This window comes from Acanthisitta chloris, unplaced genomic scaffold, assembly GCF_000695815.1.
Source record: "Acanthisitta chloris isolate BGI_N310 unplaced genomic scaffold, ASM69581v1 scaffold10230, whole genome shotgun sequence".
Taxonomy (NCBI): Eukaryota; Metazoa; Chordata; class Aves; order Passeriformes; family Acanthisittidae; genus Acanthisitta; species Acanthisitta chloris.
In genome coordinates this window covers 1-14,669 of record NW_008651084.1, presented here as the reverse complement: position 1 = coordinate 14,669, position 14,669 = coordinate 1, and the positions used below count along the sequence as shown (strand labels likewise).

The 14,669-nt window shown below is 34.9% G+C and overlaps 1 protein-coding gene across 1 annotated transcript in view; it reads left to right on the top strand.

Annotated features, from left to right (window-relative positions):
• Positions 1-5,801, top strand: part of ANGPT1 (angiopoietin 1) — a gene marked incomplete at its 3' end in the record, with an annotated part of 84,724 nt that extends 78,923 nt beyond the window's left edge. The window contains exon 4 of the mRNA XM_009071638.1: positions 5,569-5,801. Coding sequence (XP_009069886.1) covers positions 5,569-5,801 — 233 coding nt within the window. The remainder of the gene's footprint in view (positions 1-5,568) is intronic.
• Between the last annotated feature and the right edge of the window lie 8,868 nt (positions 5,802-14,669).

The following is a 14,669-nucleotide window of genomic DNA, read 5'->3' as shown; positions in this document are numbered from 1 at the left end:
CTGAACCCCTACTCTGAGCAAGCATGCAAATGAAGGACACCCATCCTTGCTTCACATGCAAATTAGGGGTAAACCTCCACGGGTACCTGGAGTTTGGACTGTATAAAGGTGGTACCCCAGATGAACAACCTGGGAAACCCCCACCAGAAGCATGATTCAGAGCAACCACCACCAGAAGAATGACTTCTGCCATCAAGAAGCCCAGGGTGAAGAAGGACTAACGGGACACTGCTGGATCCATGGGGGGTGTCTATCTCTCCCTCTCTTTCCAACATCCCCAGCCACTCTTTCTCACTGCTCTTTCCTATATCTTTCTCTCTACCTCACATTTGTTGTTAAATAATTCTCACATTATTATATTATTATGTTACCAATGTGTTATTGACTTTGGCATATGGTCTCTTTTGCATCTTAATTTAGGCAGAGTATCATAGCAGGAACTAATGTAGGAACTACTATCATTGCAAAAAGAACCAAAACAGATGATGTCCTACTGTTGGCATACAATTTATTTCTCTGTCCTGAAATTTCCTCTATATAAGATAAAATAATTATCTTGATCACTTTTAAAAACTGGATTTTGGATTACAGTAATGCAAAATCTTATAGTAATAATAAATGCTCATTGATGTACTACAGTAACTTGTCTATTTTCCTTAAATAAAATGAACCCTGCATATCAGCAAGGGACCAGTGCATGTTCTTTAGACTAGAAATATGTCTATTCTTGGCCTTTCTCTTTACTTCCTGTCTCTTCTAGAAAGAGTGGCCAATTTTTTTCTTTTTATCCCACTGAACTGAAAGATATTCCACGGCATAAGTAGAGTCACATTTGCCCCAGAATCATGTTTCTATTGAGTGCTCTCATGCCATAAATAATTTACTTTTGTGGGTTCCCACCCACTATAATGTAAATGCTGGTTTCTTCCATTACCATTTTTTCTCCCACAAGAGCTTTCTAAATGCTATTTTGATTTATTCTTGAAAGATTTTCCTGCTTAAGTGACTTATGAGCCCCCTTTTCTTTTACCCCGGAGTGTGCCAGCTGCATTTAACTTATAGAGTATCATTTGTTTCAACATGCAAGTGTAAAAAAACCTTTTTATATACTAAAATGAAACAAATGAAGAAAAATATAATTGAATTCTGGATCTTCGAGTGACAAATAGTGCAAGTGAAATTTAAACATAAAACTTGAATTGTATTTGCAGACAGTCAAACTAGATTAATACATTCAGTGCAAGAACTTTTAAATCCTGTGCAAAGTAAGGACTTGACAATGATTATTGAATTTCCATCTGCCTGACAGTTGAGGAAACACAATATATCTGATGAGTTTTATTTGCAGGTCTTATATATACTAAAAAGATAAATCCACATTTCTCTCTTCTGTGATTTCAATGGAATAAAAAGTAGGTATAGAAAGTATAAAAAGTAGGTTTAATGATGCTAACTGACCAGTTACTTTAATGGCCTTGAGAAATATGGGGACACATATTTCCTTAAACTGATCAGACAATATCAGACCACCAAGGTAAGTATGAGGGGTCAGCACCAAACAATATTGAGAAAATTTCACTTATCTACAAGGACATACAAAGAAGCTGTCTCAATGAGTATAAAATGTTCTTACATGCAAAAAAAACCATTGAAATCCTCTACCTGTTGCAAACCTTTAGGAAAATTAGGTTTATCTGGGTTTGGTGAGTGCATGTGTGTTTGTTTTGAATTTGTCTTCCACATAATGACTCTAAAGAGTCATTATCCAATGGATAATTGGTATTTACTCATGTTAACAAGATTTATTTCTTCACAGCTTCTTTGTATTATCCAAATACCTGATATATTTCCCCAAATTGAAGGCTACAATTATTAAAACCACATATATGTGTATATGTATGTCTTTATACCTATATATATGATGTTCCTAGTGAATGGTGTTTTATTTTTATTGTGTTTATTGTAGTTCCCATGACTGTTTCATCTGTCTAGATCAGTAATATTTTCAGACATATAGAAATTTCAAACATATAGTAAATATATAGGAATTTCAAATGTATAAGAAATACGTACAGAAAACCTACAGCCATAATATCGTACTGGAAACTGTTATAAAAGAATGTTTTAGTCAGCCTTTACAGATTGTTGGGCTAATTGGTATAGAGACATCCTTCTTTTAATTTTCTTTAATACTTTGTGTCAACAATAGTCAATAATGAAAACTAGTAGAAGTATTTTCATTTTAACTCTGTCCTCACAATGCTTCTTTAAAAAATTGAGAAAATATGTTTACCAAGCACTCAGCAAAGTTATTTTTCATTATATTTGTCTATTAGAAGTTGTCTGATGTCACAAAAAAAAGAGTACAGTCTTGCAACTGCTAAATAAATACCTAAATATCTTTGTAATTACTTTTGATTTGTGTGATGTGTTCCAAGATTTTTTTATGAAGTTCCTAGCACTTTTCTTATTTTTTTTTAAATTTGAATGAGCTGTAACAAATATTAATTTTACAATGCAAGTGAAAATTTCTGGCCACACTGGAGTGCAAAACCATAAGAGCAGCTTTTCTCACGCTGTTTAAGGATTTCTTCCGTTTGGAACAGACTGGTTCACAAATTCCAAGTCTGTGTGAAGACTTTGCTTTTGTTCATTTGGAGCTTTGACCAAAGTTTCTTAATGATTCTTAGTAAAACAAAATCATTATTTTGGATTTCTACCAGGAATACAGGGAGTGGTCCTATCCTTAGGACTTACTCTTATCTGATGTAGATTTATGGATATAGAAAGATCATTTCATAAAAGCTTATGCATTCCTGAAAACAGCTTAGTTTTGCGGTTTATAATAACAGGGCTTTTAATCTACATAAAAAACCTATAAAGGATCTAAGTGCTATGACACTCCCATCTTTCCACCACATGTTGACACATCACTCAGAAATATTAGGATGCATTATTAGTAAAGCCATAAAACATCTGCTTGCTGTCTGTCTCTTTAGATGCCAAACTCTGAAGCTCCAAATACTGTCAGCTTCCTCCTTCTTGCTTGACACAGCCAGTGTTTGGACAAATGAGACTGTCATTGCCATGGGTTCGTTTACTATGGTTTTAGGAAGACCAGGATGGGAAACAAATAATGCAATGGATAAATTGTGGCTGTCAAAGGCTCTTTCTTTTGCATGAAATCATTCAGATATGGAAACCATATAGTTGTGGACATGCAAACAGGATATTGTGGTATTAAGGAAATACATTGTACTATACTACAATACGGAAAAAGATAAAGGGAACGTTTTTGTCTCCACTTACTATTTAACTATAAAGCTATATTCTAGCCACCAGAATGAGATCTTCTCTTACATTGATAATACACAGCATTTTTGATGGACAGTAATATGTCAGACTTGGATGCAGCCTCACCTAGCATCCATTCAGTTACAGACTGTGCCCAGGGCCCACCTTGTTCCTACTCAAAGTGCATTGATAAAACTTATAGTCTACCAGAGAAATTAAAATCTAGATTCATAATGAGGATTTCAATAATTTCTGTGAAAAAGTGGGTAGAACTGATAAATTTCAAAAGGAACATTTTTTGCTTAACAGTATTTTATGACTAAAACTGAATCCAGCTGAACATTTCTGACCACTTCTGCCTAACTAAACTATGTCTGATCTTCTGCATAACAAAGGTCAAAGACTTACACATAAATATTCCCAAAGAAATCTGTGTGAATATAGAACATAAAGGCATTGTGTTTAATGTTAGAGTTCAAGTGATGAAAAAAATCATCCACTGGTCTGCTAAAGCGTTAAAATAATTTATAGTCTTTGGCTTCAAAACATGTACTTTGTTTCAGATTTTAACTTTCTACCATTTATTCAAGTCCACCAAATCTTGTTATGCTTCCGTTACTTATTAAGGAGTCTTTTAAAATTAGCTATCATGTTCCCCTTTGTGTTTGGGACCCCACAAAAAAGTATTTTCCCTTTCCATCTTTTCTTTTTTGCCCTTTACCCAGACACTTCTAGTTTTTGTAGAACTAGATATGTTGATACTGCAAAGTATGTTTTCATCAGTATCTTTGTAAGTCCCACATCTATAATGTTTCAGAAAAAAAAATTGCTGTTTGTTTTCCCTTTTTTTTCTATTTTTTGGAGGGGGGGGGAAAAGATCAAATAAGCTTTATCTCACTCTAGCTTGTACAGCAAATCCAGGGCTTGAATTTAATCTTTGCATTGTTATAATTTGTAACAGCTCATATTAAAGGTCTATGATATCGGGTAGAAACAACTCCATATGGATTTTATTACATTCTTCAGTTGGGTTAAATGACCTGAAATTATGCAGGCATTTTGCCACTGATCTATTATCCAGAAGTAAAAACAAAGGTGGAGGGAGAGTGCAAATAAATAAAACCTAAGACTGACTTGAACAGGAAGCAGTTTGTTGGCAAGTTTGTAACCATCAGTTGGTTTGTGGGCATGAGAAACACCTTTTTTTGGTGTATACAGTAGAATCCCTGAATAGAAAGTAGCAGGGAAATTGAATTAATTTCTTTATCTAATATTAATGCATTATTTTTACTTAACTCCCACCACAGTATCAAAGCACTGTCCTGAAAAAAATTCTTTTTCACTGTTGACAGATATTAGCTGTCCTTTGTATCTACAATGCCTCTGTTCTTCTAGATATAATCTGATATGCTTTTGATCTTTGTAAATTGAACACTTCCAGCTCTGGACAGAGAGGGTACTAGAAAAAGAATACTAATCTGGAGAAAGTGTTTCCAGACATGTGTAAAATTAGTTATAATACTTGGTGTAAGCAGGTCTCATAGTACGGTGTCCAACAGTTTTCTGTCTGGGAAGCCTTTTGTGAAACAAAGAAACATGGCCAGGGACTGTGGTGGAATATGTATGTAGACTCAAGGAAAACATGGAAATCCTACATTAAAATGCAAACCTGTGATTTATCTTTTGGTAAAACAGTACTATTCTTAATGTGAAAGCAGATAGCACTCATCTGGTCTTCAATTCCTATCCCAGCTTCACTGACCACATGAAATGGTACTTTTATTATGTGTTGCTTATACCTTGATGGTACTCCATAACACCTAATTCTTATCTTGCATTCAGTGGCAAGGCCCTTCACAAGCTCTTCCTTAGTTTGCCCCTGAATTTTTTTCTCTTATCATATTGGCCCATCCATATTGCCAATGCTGTCCTTGTCAATGCCCTGCTCTTCTTCCTCCTCTGCCTACCTTAGGCTTTTCTGCTTGATCTTTTATGTACAAATGTGCTACTGATCCTGTACTTGTGCACCTAGATGAGAATAACACCTAGATATACAGTTCCTTGCACTTTAAGCTCTACAGCACACAAACATCACACAAATGGAGTCTTAGAGATCAGTAATATTTGGCTACTTGATCAAGAAAATCAGTGGGCTGAACTACTAGATGTGACATTTTACAATTATTGACTTAGTAAAAAACAAAGTTCTGTTTTCTGTATTAGTAACTATGTTGGCATGAAATTGTATATACTAATTATTTAATTTCATTTTAGTTTACTCGAGCACAAAATTTTAGAAATGGAAGAAAGGCATAAAGAGGAGCTGGATACTTTGAAGGAGGAAAAAGAAAACCTACAAAGCTTAGTCACACGACAAAGCTACATAATCCAGGAACTAGAGAAGCAGTTAAACAAGGCAACAAGCAATAACAGTGTCCTGCAGAAACAACAGCTTGAATTGATGGATACAGTTCACACTCTGATCACTCTCTGCTCCAAGGAAGGAGGTAAGAAAGTAATATCATAAAACATTAGAAGTATTGGCAAATTTCTTCTGAAGTAAGAAGTAAAGAGTAACAAAATTCTTCCTGAATTAGCAATAGCAATACTGATTTGTTTCTCTGCACATCTGTCTCCTTCTGCTGGGAGTAATCCAACCAGCCATGGATGTTAATTTAACAGATGCTTATGTCTAATTCACTCTAGACTTCCTTTGCAATCAGAGAACAGTGTACTAAGCAAAGGAAAGTAACCCAAAATTATTTACTTGTATGTGGCTAATACCGTTGATGAACTTGAATGCAGACAGTCATGGTGGTGTAGATAGACACACAAAAGATGAATCACTTCTCTTGAATGAGATTTTATTTATAATAAGGCATAATTTTTAATTCCTTCTGCCTTGCTCAGTTTTGTTTCTGTGTGCATCACATACACTCCACACACACACAAAAAAGAAATGACAACCTCTGAAAGAAAGGGTTAACAAAGACTCTAGGACAATTCTCAGGTACGCCTTTCTTAGTAAATTTTTAGTAGACTTAGTTAAGTCTACTAATAGTTAAACTTAGTTAAGTTAATGAAGTTTTCTTACAGAAACAGAGACAGAAATTCAGTAGAATCTCAATTTTCAAATGCCAGAGACATGGCAGAATGTCTTGGGAAAGAAATTCCTTTCAGCAGAACTGGTGATGCGTGAATGAAGACCAGTGTAAAGAACAGAAATGGAACACTGGGAACAATGAATTAGTAACTACGAAAAACATGGCAAAGTCATAGAGAAATGGCAATATAAAAACTCTTCTGAGAAAGGATATAAGATAAACTTAGAGTGAAACTATAGATGTGTGGGTTGTGCTAGTCATTCGGTGAGTGTGGCAGAGTGGATGAAAGAGATCTATGAGAGGTTAAGTACCACCAGCCCGAAGAGCCCAGCATATTTGATCATTGTAATTCTACAGCTCTAAGTGCCATAAATTATTTAAAAAACAAAAAGCAAAAAAACCCAAATAAACCCAGCAAACAACCATCACCTCTTGCCTGTTGAAACCTGGTCACCTGCATCATTATTCAATGCAGCAGACATACTTGATCATTCAAACTATTCAGCTCAAGGCAGTGTGGGTTTTCACTCTGCTATATATTCCCATGCAACTTGTGTGGCTTAAATCTAAACTGCTCCAGTGACGAGGATTACATCTCTTCCTTTGGAAGTGTTACATGCTTGGGCCTGTGTTGACAGACTATGTTTTTTAAAAAAAACCACCTCTTTCCCCTCCTCAGGTTCATTCTAAATGTCCCCTTCTGCTTTTCTATTGTGTAGTTCCCTAGCATTTTGAATTAAATAATGTGCTTCATAGTAGGCTGCTCTCATATCAGAAGAGAAACATTGTGATGCAATGCAAATCCTTTATTATGTTTTATGGTCTTTTGGCAAAGAAACCTGGCAAAGCTGTGTCTGGAGTGTTCTAATAAAGCTCAGGAGTATTTTAAAATCAATATCAAAATGAAAGATATATTATTCCCATACAGAGATATACTGCAAGTTCTTTTTAAGGTTAAAAAGATTTTCTAACAATTTTGAATTTGATTCAAAGAAAAAAAAATAACAAACAAATGAACATTTTTCCTAAAGATAGTTTCCTCATCTGCTTCTTATAAAATCTTTGAATGAGGAATACAGAAGTGGATGTTTCAAACTTGGCTCCTGGGTGCGAATTCAGGTCCCTGAAAACCTGAGTTTTGAACAGACTCTTTAATTTGTGAGGAACTGTGGAAGCAAAAGATGCTTAGCACAGTTAAATGCCTAAATATAACTTTAACAGCCTAACTAAACCCATTGGTTTGGGGTTCCATTACCTTTAGTGTATTATGTTCAGAATTTCCCTTGGATAATTTAAAGAGAAATAATTGTAGAAATGTTTCCACTTATTGTTTGAGTAAGTCTAGATGACCAATATTTTTTGTAGGTACATTTGCACCTGAAAAAAGGAGCCAGATAGCTTAAGTTAAAATAATAATAATGTTATCCTGGAGTACAAGACCACTCTAATGAAGAGTGAATACTAAAGGATTTGGTTTTGCCAAAAATTAATACCAGCTTCAGTCTATGCAAATATATGTTGAAGATGAAAAAATACATATGCTAGGATGTACCCCTGGAGCTACTCTAAATTCACACCAAACTATGATGTTTAGATATTCTTACACAAGTCTTAATGTGTACACTAATGTTGAAAACAAAAAGTGTTCCGTGAGACCTGGTGTTTCTTGGGAGACAGAGAGTAACAAAATGTGATGCATAAATCGGTGACAACCCTTCTATCTTACACTTCAGAAAATGTCATCTAATTTAGTAAGGGATATAGCAGAAATGGAAATGGTCCAGAAATGTATAGGACAATGGAAATAATTAGAAACCTGGAACAATTTCCATATGAGGAGAGAGAGCCAGCTGTAACGTACAGAACACTTAGGAAAAAAGGTATGTGGGATGCTGTTAGGGAAGTATACAAAATAATTAATAGTAGGGAGAAAAGGAACACTGAAATATATTTTCCACTGATAAAAGACAGGACTTGAATATGCTAGGTAAAGGCTGCCCGGGGAGGTGCTGGATTCACCCTCACTGGAGGTTCTCAAGATGAGACTGGATGTGATACTTAGAGCCATGGTCTAGTAACCACAGTAGGGTTGGACTCGATCTTTGAGCTTTTTTCCAACCCTGTTGATTTTATGATTCTATGATTCTATGATACTAAATAACATTGAGATTGATAAAGATTTTTGTATTATTAGAAAGTTGTAGAGCTAGCAAAGAATGGGTTCCATTAAAAACTTTGAGCCTTTAACTAGGGACAGCCATCTTTGAAAGGAGGCACAATCTAAGCAGGGCATCTAGTCTAGAAGGCCAGATCGTCAAAGATGAGTAACTTTGTAAGGATGAGCAATAGTTGAGAGGAATTGCAAAATATGTCTAAATCCTGTGTATTTTGAGAATGACTTTGAGTACTTATGTTAGATTCTTAACTGTAAATTAAAAATGGAAGTCAATATATTTTATATTACATGTATCATATATATTTAAAAAAATATTATCCATATCAAGAAACCTAAAATTCTCTCCCAAGATGAGTCACAGCAAAAGTATTTTCTTCCTTGCATAAGTTATTGTATTCAGGATTTTCCAATTTGTAAAACTGAAATTATTATATTTTTTAAAATAGAAAAATACAGCTAAACAAATTAATTTGAAATCAAGCTGATCATGATCATTGCTTTTTGACTGTAAAACATGAGAAACATTTCCTCCAGTAATGACATAATATATCAGAAGACTTAATTTTAGATTGATTTCAATAAGTTAGGAAACTATGAGACGTTTTCCTGCTAGGAACCTGTGAATAATATAGATGGATATTGTAGAGATACATGGCTGAACAGAAACTATTTGTTTGGTTTTATGGTCTAAGGAGCTTAGCTAGCACAGTACCTAGAACTGGATGATAACTGTAAGAAATCTGCTTTGGTACTTCCACTGTGGCTAGGCAAATGAGAATTTCTGAAAGATATAAAGACAAATGAGAAAGAGGAAAAAAATCCCCAAACAAACCAAGAATGTAAAAGCCACACAAAGGATAATTTTTCAAAATGTAGATGGACCTAAATAGAAAATCCAGATCCCATTTTCAGTGTCAGTTTTGGTAAAGACCAGTTTTGGGATGAGGACCACCTGTAAAACTTGGAATTGTTTGTGAGTTTGGTTTCCAAAATACCACCCACCTCTGTCCCAGTGTGAGTGATTCTAGGATTTCAGTTGCATGTAACACTTAAAATAGACACTTTAATCAGTCACAAAGCCTACAGAGAGTCAAATAAATGTAGAATACCATGGGGACTCACATGCCTCTATTTTGACCTGTGTCTATGACTAAATAGACTTGTCACATTGGCTGTGAGTATTTTTAGGGAGGGGCAACAACGTGAGAAGCAGCCGCCAATAAATTTCTACAGTAGAACTTCTAAAATAGCAGCACTTGCAGACACTAATCTTTCAAATGAAAAGGTTATTCAGTATGGTGAATATTTAAAATAACTCTTTAAAGATGAAGTAATCTCCAAACTAAAATATAAAAGATGGAGAAATAGAAACATTGAGGTGAAGGCTTAATCAATCACCACAGAGAAATTGCATGACTATCTCCAACACTGTAGAAGTCCTTCACCTGTCTTCATACTACTTTGAATATTATTTGTCTGAGGATTGATAAAGCATTTTGGCATATTACTGTCACTGTCAAACAATAAATCTGTAACACAGTACATGGCTTAGTGATGGACTTTCTAAGCTTCCACATCAGACAAATTGCTTATGAAAAGGATATGTAGTGCCAAGTAGAGAGTCATGCAAATATTACTAACAAAACCGCTCAACCCCAAAACAAGGCATACACTGCAAATTATGTTAAGCAATAGATAATATCATCAAAGATGTGTATGCAAGTCAAACCAAGTAATTCAGAAAGCATATCAGTCCAGTGGGAAATTATATTTTCAAGCCAAATGTCACAAAAGGTGCCCAGTCAAAAGTCACATATATTTTTAAATACATTGTCTTTTTATTCCAGTATAAGAAAATGGATTGAGTTTTGATTGTGTTAACATTAACTTGGGATAACTGCCCAAGTACTCCTACCCACAGGATAAGGGAATTTAAAATTCAATCGGAAAGTATATTTTATCATATGCTTATTTTCCTTTTACTGTATTTTATTGTTGTTGTCTGTCAGACTGCATAGTAATGTACCTTATTGGAATGTTTGGCCTAAATTTATATATTTTTGAAAACTAATGTAACATTAGAGAAGGTTTTGTTATGAAGGTCTGGTTTTCTGACCTTGTAGTAGCAAAGAAATGAAGCATTATCTTCCTCTTGAATGCTGACAAGAAGCTAAGCTAAATTCCTAAAATAATACATGTATATGCTAGGAATTTACCTCCCCAGAAGTGCCTATGGAGTAAGGTTAGTGGCTCTGGTATTTCAGAGGAGGTACAAATCTTATGTGAAGTTTTAATATTTTAGAAAGTTCTGGAGGAGAAGTAAATACATCCAAAGTTTATTTGAATTAAATTCATGCTTTTAAAATGCATAGTAATTAATTCTGTAAAAAAATATTAAACAATAAATAGTTTATTCCACTTCTAAGACCAGAGTTGTTATGATGTTAAAATTTATGCTGAAAAGAGTGAGACTAGAATGAGAACTTCAAAGAAATGACATGGAGGTTACAGACACAGGAGAAACTCCATTGACATAAGCAGAATTACCCCACAGTGATGCTGGCCTACTTCACTAGACAGACTTCAAAGACACCTTTTATAATACAAGCTAGTATTTAAAAAGCAATGCAACAAAAAACAACCAGCAACAGCAGAAAAAAAATCCCATTGGGAACACAAGACAGAGAAATAGAATGGTAGTTTTAAATCTTAATGTTTGGATTGTGTTCAGCGAGACAAATTTTCTATATTCTATTGATTCAGTCACATATTGGAACACAATAATGAGAATACTTAAATCCCTATTGGGATTTTAGACAGCAGTGTAGAATAGCAAGGTTGCATGATACAGGTCTTGATAATTTTACTTCTGTTTATGGAAAGAATAATATTGGCACTCATCTGAGATACATTTTGAAGTGACTGTGTTTTGTCTGGTAGCATTTCCCTAATAATATTTTTCATTCCTTAAGCACAGGCTTCCTCTTTGTACCGCCTCCTTGTCATTACTAAGGTTCTTTTCGACATGATGAGACATAACTAGTAAGGCAGAAACCTAGAGTATGTCATACCAGTCATTTCATTGTTTTTCCTCTGAAACGTAGAATTAAACAAAATAAGATTTTGTTTGATGCATAGAAGTTTCTGACCAGCTTTGCCTGCAAGCTGGAGGTCTGAGGTGGATCGGGATTGTGCTTGAAATATGGTTTTAAGAAGACAGTGCATAAATGAAGTGGCAGGCACTTTTTTGTTACACTCGAAATTGCATTTTTATTACCAATATGTTACAACACACTGCAATGTAATAATTAAGCACTACGCTTTTCATCTATGAATTAATGTTCTTTACTTTTCTTAATTAAGAATGAATTAAAAAAACCCAGATTGACAAAGCTAGAGTAACACCAGAGCTTTAAACAAAACCCCATTTAATGCACTGAAGGTCACTGATCTTCTACACTTACTATCTTCTGTCAGGAAGTCCTGCTTTGATTCCCAAAGATGTCAAAACTGATATCTTTAGCTGAGTTGACAGCATGTGTTCAAGAATACAGAAAACATCCATTTGCTCAGTTTCTCTCTACTTCCTCCTGGTTTAGAGATTTTATGAGTATGCTGGTTTCATTTTTAGTAAGATATTTTAAAGCAATAACAGAAATACCTTTAGTTTAAAAAGACATCAGAAGATCACTATCAGAATGTGTCAACTCATTATTATAAAGATGCGTTCTACTATTTGATCTGCATAATTATTTATATTTTGAAAGCTGGGGGAAATGAATATTTTGTGCTCAGTGTCATGGAAGAAGGGTCCTCAGCCTTACTGTATCTGGATCCTATGGAACAGATGGACCTGCTGAATTGGAAAATGAAAGGCCAGGATGACTTTGTACAGTTGTGTAGATGTACAGCTAAACATACACATCAGCACCACCTTTATTTTGTGTTTCTTGGTTTTTTTCTGTTCAGGTGCTATGTGTTTCCTGTTTCTTTTGGAGGCTGTCTAGATTGATATGCATTTTTCAGAGATGCTCAGAAAGCTAAAGTAAGAGTTTTTGGGTTCAGCCTTACCTGACTTACATAGCATTTTCAATTTAGTTTTAGAGTTCTAGTCTGGACTTCAACAACATCAATTCTGTCAAGTGAGTTGCTCCACAATGAGGTGACTCGCATCTGCAGCATCCTTTTTCTCCATGTTGTCTATTAAAAGGTGATGATATTAGTGCTGATATTTATATGATCACTATCTATGTTGGGTCAGATCAATTTTACATTGTTTTATTTTCTAAAGTTAAAAATATAGCCATATTAATAGAAATATTTTCACACCCCTCTTAGGCAAGGATACCTTAACTTCAAAGTTATTCTTTATCATAAAATGCAACAAAATATCTTAGGTAGTGTCATGATAAGCTGTAGTTTAATAGATATTCAGTACTAAAATAATTCAATTTGAATGTGCAGCATTTAAAATTTATGCCAGTAGGAAAATATTCAAATTCTTCAACATAGGATTGTGGATTCTGATATTGTATCCCTATTAACTTGTTGATGGTCACAGCAGGAGGTCAATATTTATTCATACTGAAAAAAATGAACATTTTTTATATACATTTTTGCATTTAAATTCTTGATTGTTGATATTAAAATTTATCACCCACCCTCATTCCAACAGTACAGGTCAGTGCCAAATACCTCTTCACTCTGCTTTGTGAAACGGGTGTTATTCACTCACACCAAAGATATTGCAAGGAATATCCACATATATAAACCAACTAACAGTACTCTTCATGTCATCCAAATGGCTTGTTAGTGAAAAATTTCTTTGTATGGATATAATTCTTCAGCTGGAAACATTAAATGCACATTAGGGTGCCTGTGTGGAAAAACATAAATCAGTTAAAGAAATATGGACACTACAAATATTAAACAATGCCAGTGACTTAATCCCCTTGCAGCAGTTTGTGAAAGGCTTCTTCAGTTCTCCTCAGTGAAGGGCTAGTTACTCACAAAATTGCTGTCTCAAGCAGAAACTCTTAAGGAACTATATTGCAGCTGGATAATTAAGTGTCTTTATCTCTTTGTAAATGGGCCATAAGCCATTCTGTTACAGCTCACTAATGAGGACCACTTAATGGTATTCCTAAATGATGTCTTTCAAATGTGCAGTGATTCAAAGTATTATTGTTCTTGCCAGTCACTAAGGCTGGATTTATTGGGAAACAAACTAGATAACTGTTGACAATTTATTAGGTATTAAATAATTAGGACATGGAGAGGGTGAAGGCTCACTACATTAACGTAGTTTTCCAAGACCGAGTTAATTCCTGCAGCACTACAGGAGGGAAATTCTACTTTAAACAATTTATTTAAAAAGTTGTTGCATAGCTTGAGGGCTCTTGCTATGCAACTTTTTGCCTTTCTTACTGCAGACTGAGAGGGTGTGTGGGAGGGCAAAGAAATGTTCTATTAGCTGCTAAAACATTTCTATAAATGTTAATGTGAGACATCTAATTGTTAAAAATATCATTGTATGCATGTAATATTTCTTGTCTGGGACCTCAACATTCATAACAAATCTGATACTGGACTAGTTCATAGGCTGGTAGAATCATTGTAGCCCTACTAATTACATTTCAGTGTGCCCTGGTAGTTATGCTGGGGTATGTACATCTCTTTGGGCCTCCCACATGCAGTGAGTGCTATGCATGTAGCCTTTAAGGGCTAGGGGTTGAGGGCAAAAGGACAGTTTTTGCTTTTGTCGTCGCTCCTTGGAAACAAAATCCTTCCATTTCTCCATCCAGTCCAGTGATTATAGGTTCATGGGGTGAATCAAGATCATTGAGCTGCTCTAGTGGAATAATAAACTTGTATAACAAAGAAAGAAACAAAACAAAACCAAAACAAACCAGGCAAGCAAAAAAACCCATCCTGTACCAAACCCAAACACTTTATGCCAGATCTCCAATTAGGTGATTCATTGTGCAGCTATGAAGATACAGCAAGGACAACACTGCTCCTGTAAGCGACACTGTGTCATGGCACTATGTTTGGGGTTATGGGTAGGTGCTCCTGTAGACATTAAAAATGTGCAT